This window comes from Cimex lectularius, unplaced genomic scaffold (genome assembly GCF_000648675.2).
Source record: "Cimex lectularius strain Harlan isolate CLEC.00 unplaced genomic scaffold, Clec_2.1 scaffold36, whole genome shotgun sequence".
Classification (NCBI taxonomy): Eukaryota; Metazoa; Arthropoda; class Insecta; order Hemiptera; family Cimicidae; genus Cimex; species Cimex lectularius.
In genome coordinates this window covers 2,198,236-2,214,751 of record NW_019392648.1, presented here as the reverse complement: position 1 = coordinate 2,214,751, position 16,516 = coordinate 2,198,236, and the positions used below count along the sequence as shown (strand labels likewise).

At 34.4% G+C, this 16,516-nt stretch overlaps 1 protein-coding gene across 4 annotated transcripts in view; it reads right to left on the bottom strand.

Moving 5' to 3' along the window:
* The window catches only part of LOC106668476 (diacylglycerol kinase theta), a 57,973-nt gene that overhangs the window by 9,341 nt on the left and 32,116 nt on the right, over positions 1–16,516 (bottom strand). For all 4 annotated transcript variants that reach the window (XM_014397278.2, XM_014397279.2, XM_024230516.1 and 1 more), the window contains exons 2-3: positions 8,913–8,992; positions 887–989 (exon numbers count right to left, since the gene is read on the bottom strand). In XM_014397278.2, the coding sequence (XP_014252764.1) occupies positions 887–989; positions 8,913–8,992 (183 nt within the window). The remainder of the gene's footprint in view (positions 1–886; positions 990–8,912; positions 8,993–16,516) is intronic.

Sequence of the window (16,516 nt, the reverse complement as noted above, 5' to 3'; positions counted from 1 at the left end):
AATCTAATCTAGTTATCAGGGTTATATTAAATTGATTGATTTATATAAGCTCATTTCCAGGACCGCAGTGGTGGATTGGTTAGGGCATCCCACTTGTATTTGCCACACTGCAGTCCTGGGTTTGAATCCTGGCAAAGTCCATAGATTTTTAATTGTGAATAATATAAAAAATTTTCCAAATAGTTGGGTAGTTGAACATTAAGCCCTCCTGTATATGATCAATTCTGCACATATATATACACACTCATATACCTCGGTCTTATCTGCCTTGCCACCTAAGTTAGCCTCCAGGAGCTGTCAACATTTGAGCCTCCAACACATGAAGTTTTTAATCCTAGTCATTTCACACTCTCCTTCATTCTTACATACTTACAAACGATAGGGTGGTAAATTATTCAACATTCCTTCATCACTCTTTACACATACTATAATATAACTAATTTAATTGAGGGTCAATGGGGCTCAATATACCACCATCATTCTCTCACAATACTTTCAATCTAATAAATACATTCACTCCCAATATACATAATAAGAAATACAAAATGAGATATTTATCAAAGTACTATAAACAATAAAACATCCCTTTTACTAAAAAAATTGGAATCAGGGCCCCAAAGACTCAAGCAGTTTTTATTTTTGATTATGTACATTATGACATCCAATGCTCAATTAATAATTTTTTTTATAATCAACATATGATTAAATTTTGAAAGCAGTAGTACTTTTAGTTGGTTGAGAATTTTTCATTAGTAAAGGAACAGCAATAAGTATGCAAATTCAAAGGATGTGTTATTTCAACATAATTACTTAATTATGCTCATTAAATAAACATTTTTCTTTATTCTAAACATTGGCAACTTTTTTAAAAATAAATTAAACTCACTTTCACAGTGTGTCGACAAGCAATCATCTAATCTTTTGCGACAGACGTTGCAGAACTTCCGTTTGTGATGAGTCGGCTCAGACCAGCAATGAGCTACTGGATTCTGGAAAAAAAATTGAATATTTAAAAAAAGATTTCCAAAATGTTTTCTTTAAGGAAATGGTTTATAATATAAACAAACAGGTCTTTTACCTATAATCCTGTCAACTATTTTTGCCTCTCATGACCCAATTTTATATGACAGACGCTTTTATGTAATATGTCCGAATTCAGAAAGCAACATTTGTGAAATGAAAGGCCATGAGAATTTTGGCCTTGGGCCAGGCGTCTTCAGTTTAGTGAAACGCTTTGATAATATTCTCAAATATTAACATTAAAAAAAGAACACTCGTATAAATACTTGTTTAAGCTTTCATAATAATTAGAAGTTGTTATTTGTGTAATGCAGCTATGGGTAATGCACGTATTTATTTTCAAAATGTAAACATCCATATCCTCAAAATGCCCTTCTAAAATAATTTTGCATATTCCATTGTTAAAATGCCGCTTAAATTTGTTCAATTTTCCAATTGTACATGAAACAACCTAAGATTAATAGAAGTGAACACTGCCTCTTATCTCTAAATAAAATATCAAATGTATTTCAAATCACAAAGTGATCAAGACTTCAGTTATATTGTTAACATGATTGAATATATTTTTTGAAGCATGTCATTCCCTTCATTTTCTAGATCTTAATATTTAAATAAAGTTGATCATTGATGTTGGTCTGCGATTCAGATAACACATGTTGAACCGACACAGGATCACTTTCTGGGCCTGTCTACACGTGCAGGTTTTTGATGTCACTGAAATACGCTACAGTAACATCAAAAACCTGGGAGTGTAGCGGACCCAGTGCTGGTCCAATTTTAAATACATAAATCCATTTTTTTGGCTTATTGTAATCCCTAACTAAAAAATTTAAATGTCAGAGCAAATTATGCAAATGCTGTTTATTGTTGTATCATTCTAAATTAATTTTTCTGCTAAAAATTATATGCTAGATCATTCCTGATAATGTGGTCTGCATTTTCCCATCTTCAGTGGTTGGTCTATTTACTGTTTAGCAATCTATGAGCTTTTTTAAACCTTAACTTACTTCACTGCAGTGAATTTCGTTAGGTAAAACAATACCTCAGCACATTTTACCAACTGCTAATGTTAGATTCTTCCTTATAAGGCTGGTTGATTATTATATAATAAATAAATTATATTTTGTTCTTATGAAGGATTAAAAAGAAGAAGTGTCTACCAGCATGATCATCAATACTTATTTCAACTTTCTAAAATTTAGCCTTTTCCAAAATTTCTATAACAACTGATCATTTTTAAAAGATATATTTAATTAAAATAAATTGTAACATCTTCAAAACATCAATAAAGGAGAAAACAAGTATGATGAAGTAGCTTGGCCGTTTCAAATCAGTTTGGTCGGCCTAACCATCCTGCCTTGGCTAGTTAGACACAAAAAGAAAATGAACTAACAAAACAAAATTACACACAAGTGCAATATTAGTGTTATGATGTATTATATCAATGCTAAACTGCGTAAGAAAATGTACGTCTTAAGGAGGGGAATCACAAATAAATCGTACCCAGCCCAAACAGTTGTGCAACAAAACACGTCAGTTTTGTTTTAGTGCGTTAGTTGTATAAGGGTTTATTTGTAGCAGAGTAGCATAACTTTTACCATTCTATATAACAACACCAAATGTAATTTGTTTATGAATAAACCAAATTTCTCTGACATTTATATTTATTTACAACCTTGTTAAAGGGAGGCTTCCTTTTCTTGGAGTGTTTGCTTGTTCGCTCGTAGTTTACACAAACGTTGCGTGACCAATGTTTTCTCGTCTCTGATAACCGCAGAGTTTATCAAGCACAGGCATTTATATAATTGAAAATAATTTTTTTAACAATCTTTCACTAAACGACAAATATACGATTTAACTTAAGTAACTTCCACCAATCATTTAACGGACAAATAAAATATCATTGTCAGTTCAAATTTTATTCAATTACATTTCAAAAATAAGATATATAAAATGAAAATTTAAAAGAACAAAATTTTAAGAAAATTATGACCTCGTCAGTTTTGCAGGCGTAAAATACAGTTCTGCAAGACTCAACGGTCTTGCGGGTTTAGTATTAGTCTATTTTTTCAATTATTATAGTCAATCTATAATACACTCATTTTGTAATATGAAATTTAACTTTATTTAGTTAAGATTGAAAAAAAATTGAGTATTGCATAAAAATTAGTTACCAGTGCGATTTTTCAATTATATGATGATTTGTACTTTGATTGAAATCATCATTATAGTGAAGCAAACTCATCAGTCAGACTTGGCAGATAGCCAACTTCAATTGTTCATCAATATAAGCAGAGTGTTGTTGATGATGATGGTTGGAGGATACTAGGAAGTATGAATTAAAGGGAAGGAGGGCCTCCAGTATGTGCATTGATACATTATTTTCACTGGTTGCTTGACAGACGCATTTTAGCATTCTCTATATCAAGGGAATAAGGAGGTTGAGGGCAAAACAACCATCGGAACATCATTTACATTTTACATAGGCAAAACTTGGAATATGGAAGGTGTCGGTAATAACCATAATTGCCAGATAATAACCCTGACCACTCTTTGAAGAGGACAAATGCCAAAATCCATAAGAAAGACAAGTAGATAATTTCATTATAACTTTTTTTAGCAAACCTTCACTGAACATCAAATATACAATTTAACTTGATGTAACTACGATCACTTATTTAACGTATAAATAAGATCACATGACAGTTCAAATTCTAAGGAAATAATAGCCTCATTAAAGCTTTGCAGGCGTAAAATACAGTTTTGCAAGACTCGGCGGTCTTGCGGGTTTAGTATTAGATTTTTTTTACAATTACTATTAAATCCATAACACAAAAATCTTGTAATTAAGATTTAACTTCATTAAGTTAGGATTTAAAAAAATTAAGTATTGCACAAAAATTAGTTAAAAGTCCGGTTTTTACATTATGTGATGATTTGTATTTTAATTGAAATCATCATTGCAGTGAAGCAGACTCATTACTTACAACAGTTGCCAACTTCAGTTGTTCATCATGGTTATAAGCAGGCAGTGTTGTTGATGATGATGTTAAAAGGATACTAGGAAGTATGGATTAAAAAGAAGGAGAACCTCACACAGACACATTTTAGCATTCTCCATATCAGGGAAATAAACAGGTTGAGGACAAAACAACCTTCCTGTACATCATCTACATTTTAGAAGCAAACTTTGCACAAATGGAAGAAGTCTCGCCAGCTAATAACCCTGACCAATCACTGAAAAAGACAAAATGCCAAAATACATAAAACAAACAATGCAGGAAACTTCATCATAAATTGTTTTAAGCAAAAGCTAACTAAAACCAAAACTGCTGGAAATTTCCTAACAATAGACTCTTTCACACTTTAAAAACTTCGCAGTAAAATGATTTACTAACATTAGACTATTAACCCCTTCCTTTTTTGTATGTAGATAGTTGATACACTGTTCCCGCTGGTTTTGTATGTCAGACTCAATGCAGAATTTCTCAATTTCCTGATGGTTGAGGATGATTATGACAATAAGTGTATCCCGGGAAGTGGGGGTTTGATATTTACCAAGCACTGCAGTCTTTTGGTTTATTATTTTTCCTAGTACCTTAGTTCAGTTCTATTGACCCGATTCTTTTTTTTTTTTTTAAGTAGTAGTTCATTGACTATCATTGTTGTTATTCTTTTTTCCAGGTCTTTTTGGTACCCTACGTCATATCTCCATTGGCTTCATATTTGATGATAATATGTGTGCCAGTTTCTTCCTCTTTATTGCCTAAACGTCAAATGGGATCATTGTCGAATATAGTTATGTAGTATTCTGCCAGTGTGTATAACCTTATCACTCCTATAAGTTTTACCCTGTCTAACTGTAGTAGTGTGCTTGTCAGTTTTTGTGAGTGTTTTTTAATCGTGAGTCAATCTCTGGACGAACATTCACTTTATTCTAAAATGGAGATGTTTGATCTTTATCCCAACTATAGGTTCTGGGCCAATATATTGTCTTGCAATTCTTCTCTGGCCAACTTATCACCCAGAATTTCTTTGTACCATGGCATCCTAGATATTGTCAGGTTTTATTTTCCCAGGTTTTGGAGCTTTTGGGTGTATTAACCTACTTTTTGGGATATGACATTTTTATGTTCTAATGCTTTTAGGGCTGTTTGGCTTTCTAATCTTATGCAGATTGTTTCATCATTTTAACTCCTGCTAGTGGTTGGCTAGGGTTATAAACAGGCTGAAGACAAAACAATGTACTGGTCATCATCCACACTTTACACAGGAAAAATTCACCTAAATGGATGTAGTCAGTGTCTTGCCTACTATTAACACTGATTAATCATTGAAAACAATACAAAATTTTGGTGAAAATAGGCCGACAATTTCATTTTTTTCAAGTTTTCTTTAGCAAAACCAAACAAAATGAAGCAAAATTTCTATCAATATAACACAACTACTTTTTCACAAAAAAATAGTAAAAATTGCAAAACTTAACAATTAAAAGAATTGCACATGATAGTCTTTTAAGCCCTTCCTCTTTATGTTACACCATTAGCCAAAGCACAAAAAATTTAATGTACTTTTATAAAAGCATGGGTTCAAAAGAAGTATCTACCGGAAGAGTATGGACGTTATGCTTGATTTTGTCAGTCAAGAATTTCTTTGTCTTCAGGGATTACTCAGGGTTATAAGAAGGTTGAATCGTCCACATTTGACACAACAGAAATGGGCTTAAATGGAAAGAATGAGAATAAGTAGATCAAGTTCCAATATTTTTCACGATTTGAGTACTTTTTAGGCTTTAGAATTTGTTGTTTTATCAAATAATCCAATATTTAATTAAAAATCTGACTTTATGAAAAGTTTTTGGCATTTGTGCAACTGATATGTTTATCTAATTTTTTTAAACAGAAAGTATACCAAAAAGCTTGAATTGTTCATGTACAGTTGTCAGAACGCTGGAATGTAAATGTCTTAATAAAATTATATTTATGTTCAACAAGATTTTTAAAATATTCAAATGGAATGAGGGAGTAAGTAATTAACTCAATGGCTTTTAGTTTATACATTCTCTACTTTGGGGGGCTCACCCTCCTGCTTATTTTCAGTTACACACTAACTTTATTAAGCTTTCTATATAACAAAGGGAGTAAAATGTATCAAAACTGAAAAGGTTCATGTAATTATTTCCAATCTTTTAACCATTACTAACTTACTTATTGTCTATTCTGCTTGGAAAGTGGTTTGAGTCACAATGTTTTTAATAAGACGGATCTTTAACATTTTCAATTGAGATTTCTCAAAAATCCGTGTGAAAGCAACTGTCACCATAAGCGATAAACACGAAATATTCACTTTTTATTAACTTTTCTCGCACGAGCTTTGCTCAGAAGCGGAATCGTCTTATTTTTTGTCTCCCTGGCACAAGATTTAATAGGAAAGAACTTTCGATGTTTCTGCTTTTAGTGTATCCTAAGGATTTGAGATTGACTGTGTTCCAGCAGCTTGATAGGTTCGAGTTCGAAGAATCGTTTACAAAATCTTGCATCTGTCCAACTTGTTTTTCAGAAATGTTTTCCTGCCCCTAACACAAACTAAATTCGGAAAATCGTACCACTGGATGAATAAATTAACATACAAAAGAAAGTTTTAAAAAATGTATGACCTCCCCTCTTCAAAGTCAACTGATAGAAAAGGGTTTAATTTTGAATAGTCTTGCTCAATTAATATTAATAATATTTTATGAAATATTGCGAAGTCTACTAGGTGACAAACCTGCTTGCATCCCTGACCTCTGAAGTTGAAAAATTGACAAATAAATGGCGAAAAATTACTTTAAACTCGTGATTTTATAACATTTAATTTTTTATAAAAATAATCAAACCGTTTCGTAATGCATTTTAAAACGGGGGGTGGGTGAAACGACCAACATTAATTGTTTTATTTCCAAATTTTTGAATGATATTTTACTATAAGTGCCATGCAAACAATTAATATGTTAACTTATAATTTATTTCTAATTCTTCGAGTTTTTTGTATAATTCTATATAATTTAAATCTTAGTGACTTGTAGTGTTCGTTAATTTTTCTTTATGCAAGTAAGATCAGGATTTTGTTAGAAGATTAACAAACAAAAATGGTTTATTAGGGTTTCTCGAAGGAGTTAATAAAATAAGCACAAATTTGAAACAAAATAGAACTTTTTTTTAAAAATGCGTATTATTCATTGCCTGATGGCTGTCTGACAATAGTATTGTTGTTATTTTTTCTTCAATAGGTTGCCTTTTAATTTAAAAAAATCTTATTATTTATTATATTCCATAGAAGGAGACAACCAAAACACAATTTCATAAAAATATTTTTATTATTTTACATGGATCTATTTCAGGGTGCTACCCGCTCGTCCTCTTCATCTGTTTTAAATTTAAAAGTATCCAGTTTCATGTAAAGGATTTGTAATTTTAAAAAATAAGATCGATTTATCTTTTATTTATATATTAAAGTGTGAATTAAAAGAAAAAATCCATCGATTATCGAATTATTTGATACTCAAGGTTAGCAGTTCGGTACGAGAATTTCCTGGAATTAGGTTTAAGTTCAACTATCGATGTTACACACAAATAGCTGTCCTTTTGGTAATAGAAATTTGCTAAGTAACATGTTATCTTTCAGAAAGTTGTAAATTTTTTATTATTATTTGTTCTGGGAGGAAAAGGGCTTTTCTGTTTGATTTTTGAACGGTAGACGGCACTATTTCTGGTCAACAGAACAAATAAAAATATACGCTAATCTGTGACCTATAAAATGGAATTTCTAACCTAAAGCTATTTATAGCATGATTCAACCAGTAGGTCACGTGATGATACACGACCTTTCAGCTTCTAACCTACATCGAGTAGCCCACGATGTAGCGTTTATTGCAGCCCGGATGGTCTGGAAGCCGTTATTTATTGAACTTTCCACCCCCAACGTTTAAGCACGAATGCAACTCGAGGAGAGTTTCTGCAGCGGGAGAGAAAGAGCGAGTGAGAGGAGAGAGGGTGTGTGAGAGCGAAGGGATGAGTCCGACGAGGAGAATGTGGGCCCCCCTCAGAATGGGGAGAAAGTTTAAAAATGTCTTGTGTCGAATTCCTCGTAGTTATGAGAGGGAAGGGTGGCTTTTGCGAGAAAATGGTGAAAGAGGGGGCAGTTGCTATGGGAGCAGCAAGCAAGAGACTGTGAGAGGGGTGGATCGATTCCGGGGTTAGGGGCAGCCCTACCCTCGGGAACACAACATTGGACCCTCTTGCGAAACAGCCGAAGCAACATCGCGAATTCTTACCACACATAATTAACACTTGACCCAAATATCAAATAAAAAAAGTAGAATAAGAAGAATCAATTTGACCCTGAGGTAGTTGCATAACCGAAAAACCAATCCGTCTAAGATATCCGCATATTATTAATCCTAATTCATACTTTTATCATAAAGTCACACTATCAACATCACATACGGCAATCTAAGGCCTGAAAATTGCACTGTTAACTTTTGAAAACTGACTGAAATTATATGTACATTGCTCTGATTCAACAGATGGCTCCTTGCAGAAAGAAATAGATTACTACCCTCCCCTTAATAACACAACCCACACAGAATACATTACGCAAAGCAGTAGTAATAGTGCTGTTTCTGAATACAGTTTCGATGGAAGGATAATGCAAAAACTTTCCGTGATCTCTTTACATAATCTCGATGAAAAAGTTATCATCAAAATTCAAAACGTTTCAACAAAGTATTTAATTTTTCTATTACCTTCGGTTGGGAATCATGTCTTAAAAATTAAATGCATTTTTTTAAAGATTTTCAATAAATATATTCTATTATAAACAAAAATAGATATATAGTTTAGCATAATACTCACCCTAATCAGGTATGGGGCGATACTGGAGCAAGGGGAGACAACTGTCTTCATGCATCGATCGTGCACTGCGAAATTGCAAACTGAAAAAAAAAATACAAAATTACACACAATATACAAGAATTATCGCTAATTACAGCGAAGTAAAAATATCAACACATACGAGTAAAGCTTTTGAAATTAAGAATGTATGAATGCGCCACGATGAAACATTGGCCTGAATTAATATTTGCTAAATTCTCCCTGGATTTATTCTGAGCATATTCAATGTTTAAAATTGGGTGATTAATTGTCAATATTTGTCGGTATGGCATCGGCGAACGGGTAATTTTTAGCCGTCGGTTTCCGTTTGCAATATAAAAGAGCCAAAAACAGTGAAGAAAATTACTAAAAAATTCATTTATAACTTATATTTCTATCGAAGAGTTTTTGTAAATTTTTTGAAAAATAGCGTAATACAGTATAAAGAGAAATCATCCTGGTATAATAAAATACAAATATTCTTTAAAGCCTAACTTAAATCAATCCAATTTTTATGCATAACATATTCTAACTTCATTTCTTAATATTAAGCATAAAAAATAACTTTTTTTTAAATTTTCTTTGTAGCATTTATATATTTCTACTTATTACAAATGTGATCACAGAACTTTTTTTCACAAGGTCACAGCACTAACACTAATTCCAGCGCTGCACCCGGAGAACATATACACGAGAAACCAGCTAATGATGGCGCTCAGTGTGGAGAATTTAGGGGCAAGGAGGTCTCGAGGTCATCGTTGATTTGGCAGGTTTTCGGGGGAATGTAAAGAAAGAGCTTGATCACAGGGTTGGGTTAGATCGGGAGATTGGTGTGAAATTTTTGGAATCGGAAACGGATCAATTCGTTGACCAAAAAATGCTGAGGTTGTTGTGAATAGTGTGGTTAGTAACATAGTAAGTACCTTTGATTTGTCTGAATACTTATGTTTTGAAGTATTGGATGGGCTGGATGTTGGATGGCTTGGCAGAACCCTAAAGTTCATCTCTGTACGTCCAAAGTTGTCGCAGTGCAGTCTTGAATAAGGGTTGTTTAGTTTTGACTGTCAAGCCAGATTTCAGTCCTAGAAGTCTTCGTTGTTAAGTTGCTGTCCCTTAAGTCTCGTGTGGGGATTCAACGTATAGTCCTAAGTATTTGACTCAAATGGAAGTCGGTATCGGTTTGTTGTTAAAGTAAAGTGGAGGACGAGGATGTTTGTTCATACATTTTTCATTTAGTCTTGTTATCTCAAAACCTAATGTAGATGGATAGAATCAATGCTAAAAAGCAGGAAAGTGCAGGCCTCCATATTCCACGAAAAAGTAGAAGCAGTGGCGGCGAGGGGGTGTCCGCAAGGAGGAATACTCTCGCCTCTGCTGTGGAATGTGGTAGTGGACGACCTCATATGCAAACTAAATGAAAGTGGAATTTACACCCAAGGCTATGCAGATGACATTGTCATACTAATCAGGGGAAAATTCGATTCAACATTAAAAGAGCTCACCCAAAGAGCACTAAACCTGGTAGAACAATGGGGTTTAAAGTCACCTCAAAAATCACCTTAATTGCTTTCACCAAGAAAAGAAATATAGAAATACAAGGATTACGCTTCTATAACGAAATGCTGCTATTAAAAAATGAGGTCAAATATCTAGGAATAATCTTTGATAAGAAATTAACCTGGAATCCTCACCTGCAACATACTATAGCAAAAGGTAAAATATCGCTAATAACCACAAGAAGGACCTTAGGCAAATCATGGGACTAAAACCGAAAATGGCCCATTGGCTATAGACGGTAGTAATAAGACCCAGAATAACCTATGGATCACTAATCTGGTGGAACAAAGCTCAACAAAAAGTAGCTACCCAACCATTAGGCAAAAATGACTAGCAAACCTATGTATCACAGGGGCAATGAGAACAACCCCTACAAGCTCATTAGAAACTTTGCTAAACCTACCTCCCCTGGAAATATTCATACAAGGAGAGGCTAGGAAAAGCTCACTTAGGCTCTAGAAACAATTAAATTGGAAAGGAACTAAACATTTCGGGCATACAACCATAATCAACAAAACCAGTTACCTATTATTAGAAATGGGGACTGATTACATGATCCCGGAAAAATCTTCACAACTTCCTATAAAGTCTCAACGAACTACAAAGGAGAGGAAGACCACATGAGAGCATCAGATGCAATGATATGGTACACAGATGGCTCCAAAACAAACGAAGGAACCGGATCAGGCGTTTTCTATACAAGCCCAAAACATGAGCAATCAAACTCATTAGGGAAGTCCACTTCGATCTTTCAAGCGGAAATACATGCCATCAATGCTTGTGCCCTGGAAACTCTTAAAAGAGGTTACACTGACAAAAAATTCCTCATAAGATCAGATAGCCAAGCAGAGCATGTAAAAGAATCACATCAAAATTAGTCAGTGAATGCATCCAAAATCTCCAAAACCTGGGGAAACACAACAACCTGATGATATCTTGGGTGCAGGGCACAGGGGAATTTTGGGTAACGAGAAAGCAGACAGACTGGCCAGAGGAGGATCTGCAAGACCATACATAGGCCCCGAACCTATTCTTGAGATAACAAAAACAAATATAGAATCCTCCATCGCAGAATGGATACAAGCAAAACAAAAGGAGAAGTGGATAAACTTTAGCGGTGCTAGAAATAGTAAACTTTAGATGAAACAACCCTCACCGAGCCTGGCGAAAACACTGCTGCAATTGGAGAGGGCCAAACTCAGAGGAGTGGTAGGACTACTAACCGGTCACTGGCATCAGAGCAAAAGAAGAGAGAGAAAGAAAGAAGAGAAAAAGAAATCTACACAACATGGGTGTATACAGCGATGATCCCATTTGCAGATTATGTAATGAGGAGGAGGAAACAGCCACCCATATCATCTTCGAATGCGAAGCAACAGCTCAATGGAGGTTTAACCTAACGTACGGAAAAGACTTAGGGAATCAAATTGCAGCAGCTACAGTCAATGACCTGATACTTCTAAGAAGAAGTATTGAGTCTATTGACTGAACTAAGGAACTAGGAAGGTGCAATAAGCCAGAAGGCTGCAGTGCCTGGGGATACAAACCCCGGTTCCTAGTATCCTTTCTCCCATACCACACCAATACCAAAAGTCTTCGATAAGCTCAAAGTGTATTTCAGTGTTGGAAGTAACTTGGATAGGATTCAAGTTAGAAGACAAAGTTTCGATATCGTCTGCGTAGGTGGTGATGTTCGGCATTGGGGTGTTTAGGTCAGCAGTATAGAGAATAATATAGAGAATGAGCCCAAGAATGCTTCCTTGTGGGACGCCATCAGTCCGACTTCTGAGAACTCACTGCTCCATCTCTCTTTGAAGCTGTGGTCCATTAGAAAGCGTTTAAGTTTATAAAGCATGCCTGGGTGACAACCATATAAAGAACGCTCCGAAGCAATACTTTTTGTTCTCTAGTTGGCTGTTTCTTTCAATGTTTTCGTACACCGAGTATATTTTTCTTCATTCAGTCTTGTTATCTAATTTAAGCACCAGCCTTCGTCTGCGTAGGTGATGATGATGTGGGGTGTGTAGGTCAGCAGTAATGCTCCCTTGTGGGACGCCATCAGTCTGAATTCCGAGAACTCGCTGCTCTATCTCACTTTGAAGCAGTGGTCCATTAGAGTTTAAGTTTGTAAGCATACCTGGGTGACAGAAAATAAGCAACTTTTTGTTCTCTAGTTGATTATTTTTTTCAATGTGAACGTACACCGAGTATATTTTTCTTCATTCAGTCTTGCTCTTCACTTTTTTCACCCGACTTCGATAAGCTCGAGGTATTCTTGGATGTTTGTTATGACGTATTGGGGAGTCTGGTAGGCAGTATAGATGATATAAAGTATGGGACCATGTATGCTCCCGTGTGGAACGCCGGCTTGTATGGTCTGATTTCCGAGAATTCATTACCGCACCTGACTCTGAAGCAGCGTTCTGTTAGGTAGGATTTCAGCAGTGGTTAGGACGCGTTTAAGTTTGTAACGCTAATAAGAACGTATAAGCTCTTCCACGAATAAAGATTTCCATGGATTTTACAACCAATCGAAAAATTTCACCCTTTCTTCTGTTGAAGGAACAGTTCAAAAATGACGAAATCAAAATGAAAAACATACTCTTAATTTCGTGCTGTATAACCGAGTGGAAAACGTGTTCGACTCTCGAGCTTACCGTTTTATCAGCGTGAGAGAGGAGAGTGGAAGAAGTAAAGGGGATGTTATCAGAGAACGCGCTATAGCATTTGACGAGTTGTCACGCCCTTATCAACCCGACACACAGACGGCTGACTTCTCATGTTAGCATAGACATTAGTACCTCCATCTCAAATTGTAACTACATATCTTGGTTACGAGGTAGGGGGTAAAAAAAATGTAAAATGTCATTTGTGACATTTTCAAACTTGACGGAAAATCAAGCTAGTTAATGTAATAAATTGTAAATAAAACAAGATTAAAATCTTGATTTAAATCAGACCTTAATGAAAGCAAAATATCGCAAGTAGAATTTGCCCTCATTTAATAATAAATAGAATTTAAATTTATGTAGAGTGTGGTTGAGATGAAAACTTAGTGTCACAAGCCTGACTCGAAGTCCCGACCTCCGGCTTTATACCCCAGTGCTCTTATCACTTGAGCTATCGTGACTTCGGTGTGGGTTCGAGTCACGCTTGTCACACCAATTTTTCATCTCAACTTCACTTGACATAAAAATGATGATTTATATCTATTACTTTGGTTCACGACCAATTAAATAAAAAGTGAAATTTAGATTTTTTTTAAATCATCACATGTTGTGTTCTATGATTGTCGATAGAAAATATTCTTTAAATGTAGGTCGCTAATGTAAAACATGATTTATCAGTTGGTTTAAAAGTAATTAATTATAACAATTTTAATTTATTTAAACCAAAAGTGAAAACTGAACATTAACATTTGCTATTGGTTGAAATGAAAAAGCTAGTATCACGGGCGGGATTCGAACCCACGACCTTCCGCTCAATGCGCCGCTGCTCTAACCACTTGAGCTATCGTGACCAAGTGATTAGAGCAGTGGCGTATTGAGCCGAAGGCCGTGGGTTCGAATCCCGCTCGTGACACTATCGTTTTCATTTGAACCAATACCTTACATAAATTAATTGAAAGAATTTATTTGGTCAATCGGAACACGAAATATAATAGAATTAAAATTGTTCTTATTTCATCTTTATAAAATTTAGCCTGTCCCATAATTTCTATTAACTGATCATTATTTTTACAATATATATTTAATTAAAATAAATCGTAACAACTTCAAAAAATTGATAAAGGAGAAGACAAGTATAATGTAGCTTGGTAGTTCCAAACCATTTTGGTCTGCCTATCCATCCTATCTTGGCTGTTCAGACGCAAAAGAAAATGAACAAACAAAACAAAATTATACACAAGTGCAATATTAACGCAGTGTTATGATGCGTCATGTCAATGCTAAACTGCGTAAGAAAATGTACGTCTTAAGGAGGAGAATCACAAATAAATCGTACCCAGCCCAAACAGTTTGCGCAACAAAACACGTCAGTTTTTGTTTTAGTGCGTCAGTTGAATAAAGGTTTATTTGTAGCGGAGTAGCGTAACCTTCGCCGTTCTGTATAACAACACCGAACGTAATTTGTTTATGAATAAACAAAATTTCTCTGACATTTATGTTTCACCCCATTTATTTATAACCTTGTTAAAGAGCGGCTTCCTTTTCTTGGAGTGTTTGCTTGTTCGCTCGTAGTTTACACGAACGTTGTGTGACCAGTGTTTTCTCCTCTCTTTGATAACAGCAGAGTTTATCAAGCACAAGCGTTTATATAATTGAAATTATTAACTTTTTTGAACAATCCTTCACTGAACGTCATATATTCGATTTAACTTTATGTAACTTCCACCACTTAAAATAATTTAAAAGAACAACATTTTAAGAAAATTATGACCTCTTCAGTTTTGGAGGCGTAAAATACAGTTTTGCAAGACTCGGCGGTCTTGCGGGTTTAGTATCAGGATGTTTTCAATAATTATTGTCAATTTCATAATACAAACATCTTGTAATATGAAATTTTAACTTTATTTAGTTAAGATTGAAAAAATTGAGTATTGCATAAAATTAATTACAAGTACGATTTTTACTTTAATTGAAATAATCTTTGTAGTGAAGCAAACTCGTCTGTCAGACTCGGCAGTTAGCCAACTTCAATTGATCATCAGGGATATAAGCAGGTGGTGTTGTTGATGATGACCCTTTGAAGAGGACAAATGCCAAAATGCATAAAAAAGACAATGCAGATAGTTTTATCATAACTTCTTAAACAATCCTTCACTGAATGTCAAATATACAATTTAACTTGATGTAACTACGATCACTTATTTAACGTACATATGAAATATCACATGACAGTTGACATTTTATTCAATTATATTTTAAATAAAAAGTAAATAAAATAAAAATTTAAAATAATACAAATTCTAAGAAAATTAAAACCTTATCAACTTTTGGAGGCGTAAGATACAGTTTTGCAAGACTCGGCGGTCTTGCGGGTTTAGTATTGGGACGTTTTCAATGATTATTGTCAATTTCATAATACAGTCAGTCTGACTCGGCAGTTAGCCAACTTCAATTGTTCATCAGGGGTATAAGCAGGTTGTGTTCTTGATGATGACCCTTTGAAGAGGGCAAATGCCAAAATGCATAAGAAAGATAATGTAGCTAATTTTATCATAACTTCTTAAACAATCCTTCACTGAATGTCAAATATACAATTTAACTTGATGTAATTACCACCACCTATTTAACGTACAAATGAAATATCACATGACAGTTCAAATTTTATTCAATTATATTTTAAATATAAAGTAAATAAAATAAAAATTTAAAATAATAGAAATTCTAAGAAAATTAAGACCTTATCAACTTTTGGAGGCGTGAGATATAGTTTTGCAAGACTCGGCGGTCTTGCGGGTTTAGTATTAGATTTTCTTTTCAATAAGTACTGTTAAATTCATAATCTTGTAATTTGAGATTTAACTTTATTTAGTTAAGATTGACAAAAATTAAGTATTGCAAACAAATTAGTTGAAAGTCCGATTTTTCCATTATGCGATGATATGTACTTTAATTGAAATCATCGTTGAAGTGTAGCAGACTCTTTAGTCAGACTCGGCAATTAGTCAACTTCAGTTGTTCATCAGGGATATAAGCAAGCGGTGTTGCTGATGATGATGATAAGAGGTTACTAGGAAACATAGATTAAAAAGATGTAGTCTCCAGTACGTACTTTATTTTCACTGGTTGCTTGTCACACGCGTTTTCTCCATCTCATCACATTTTAGTTTGCTTATCCTTGCTGTTTTGATCTGGAAGTTTGGTTTTCACTGCCATCGTCAGTTAATCATGGATCTAAGCAGTATGATACTAGGCTGTTCTCTTAGTCGTTCGCATTTGATACAAGCAAACTTGCTTAAATAGAATAGCTAGTGCCTTTCCTAGTCCTGCTTAGTATCAAAATATTCAAATATCAAAGCGATA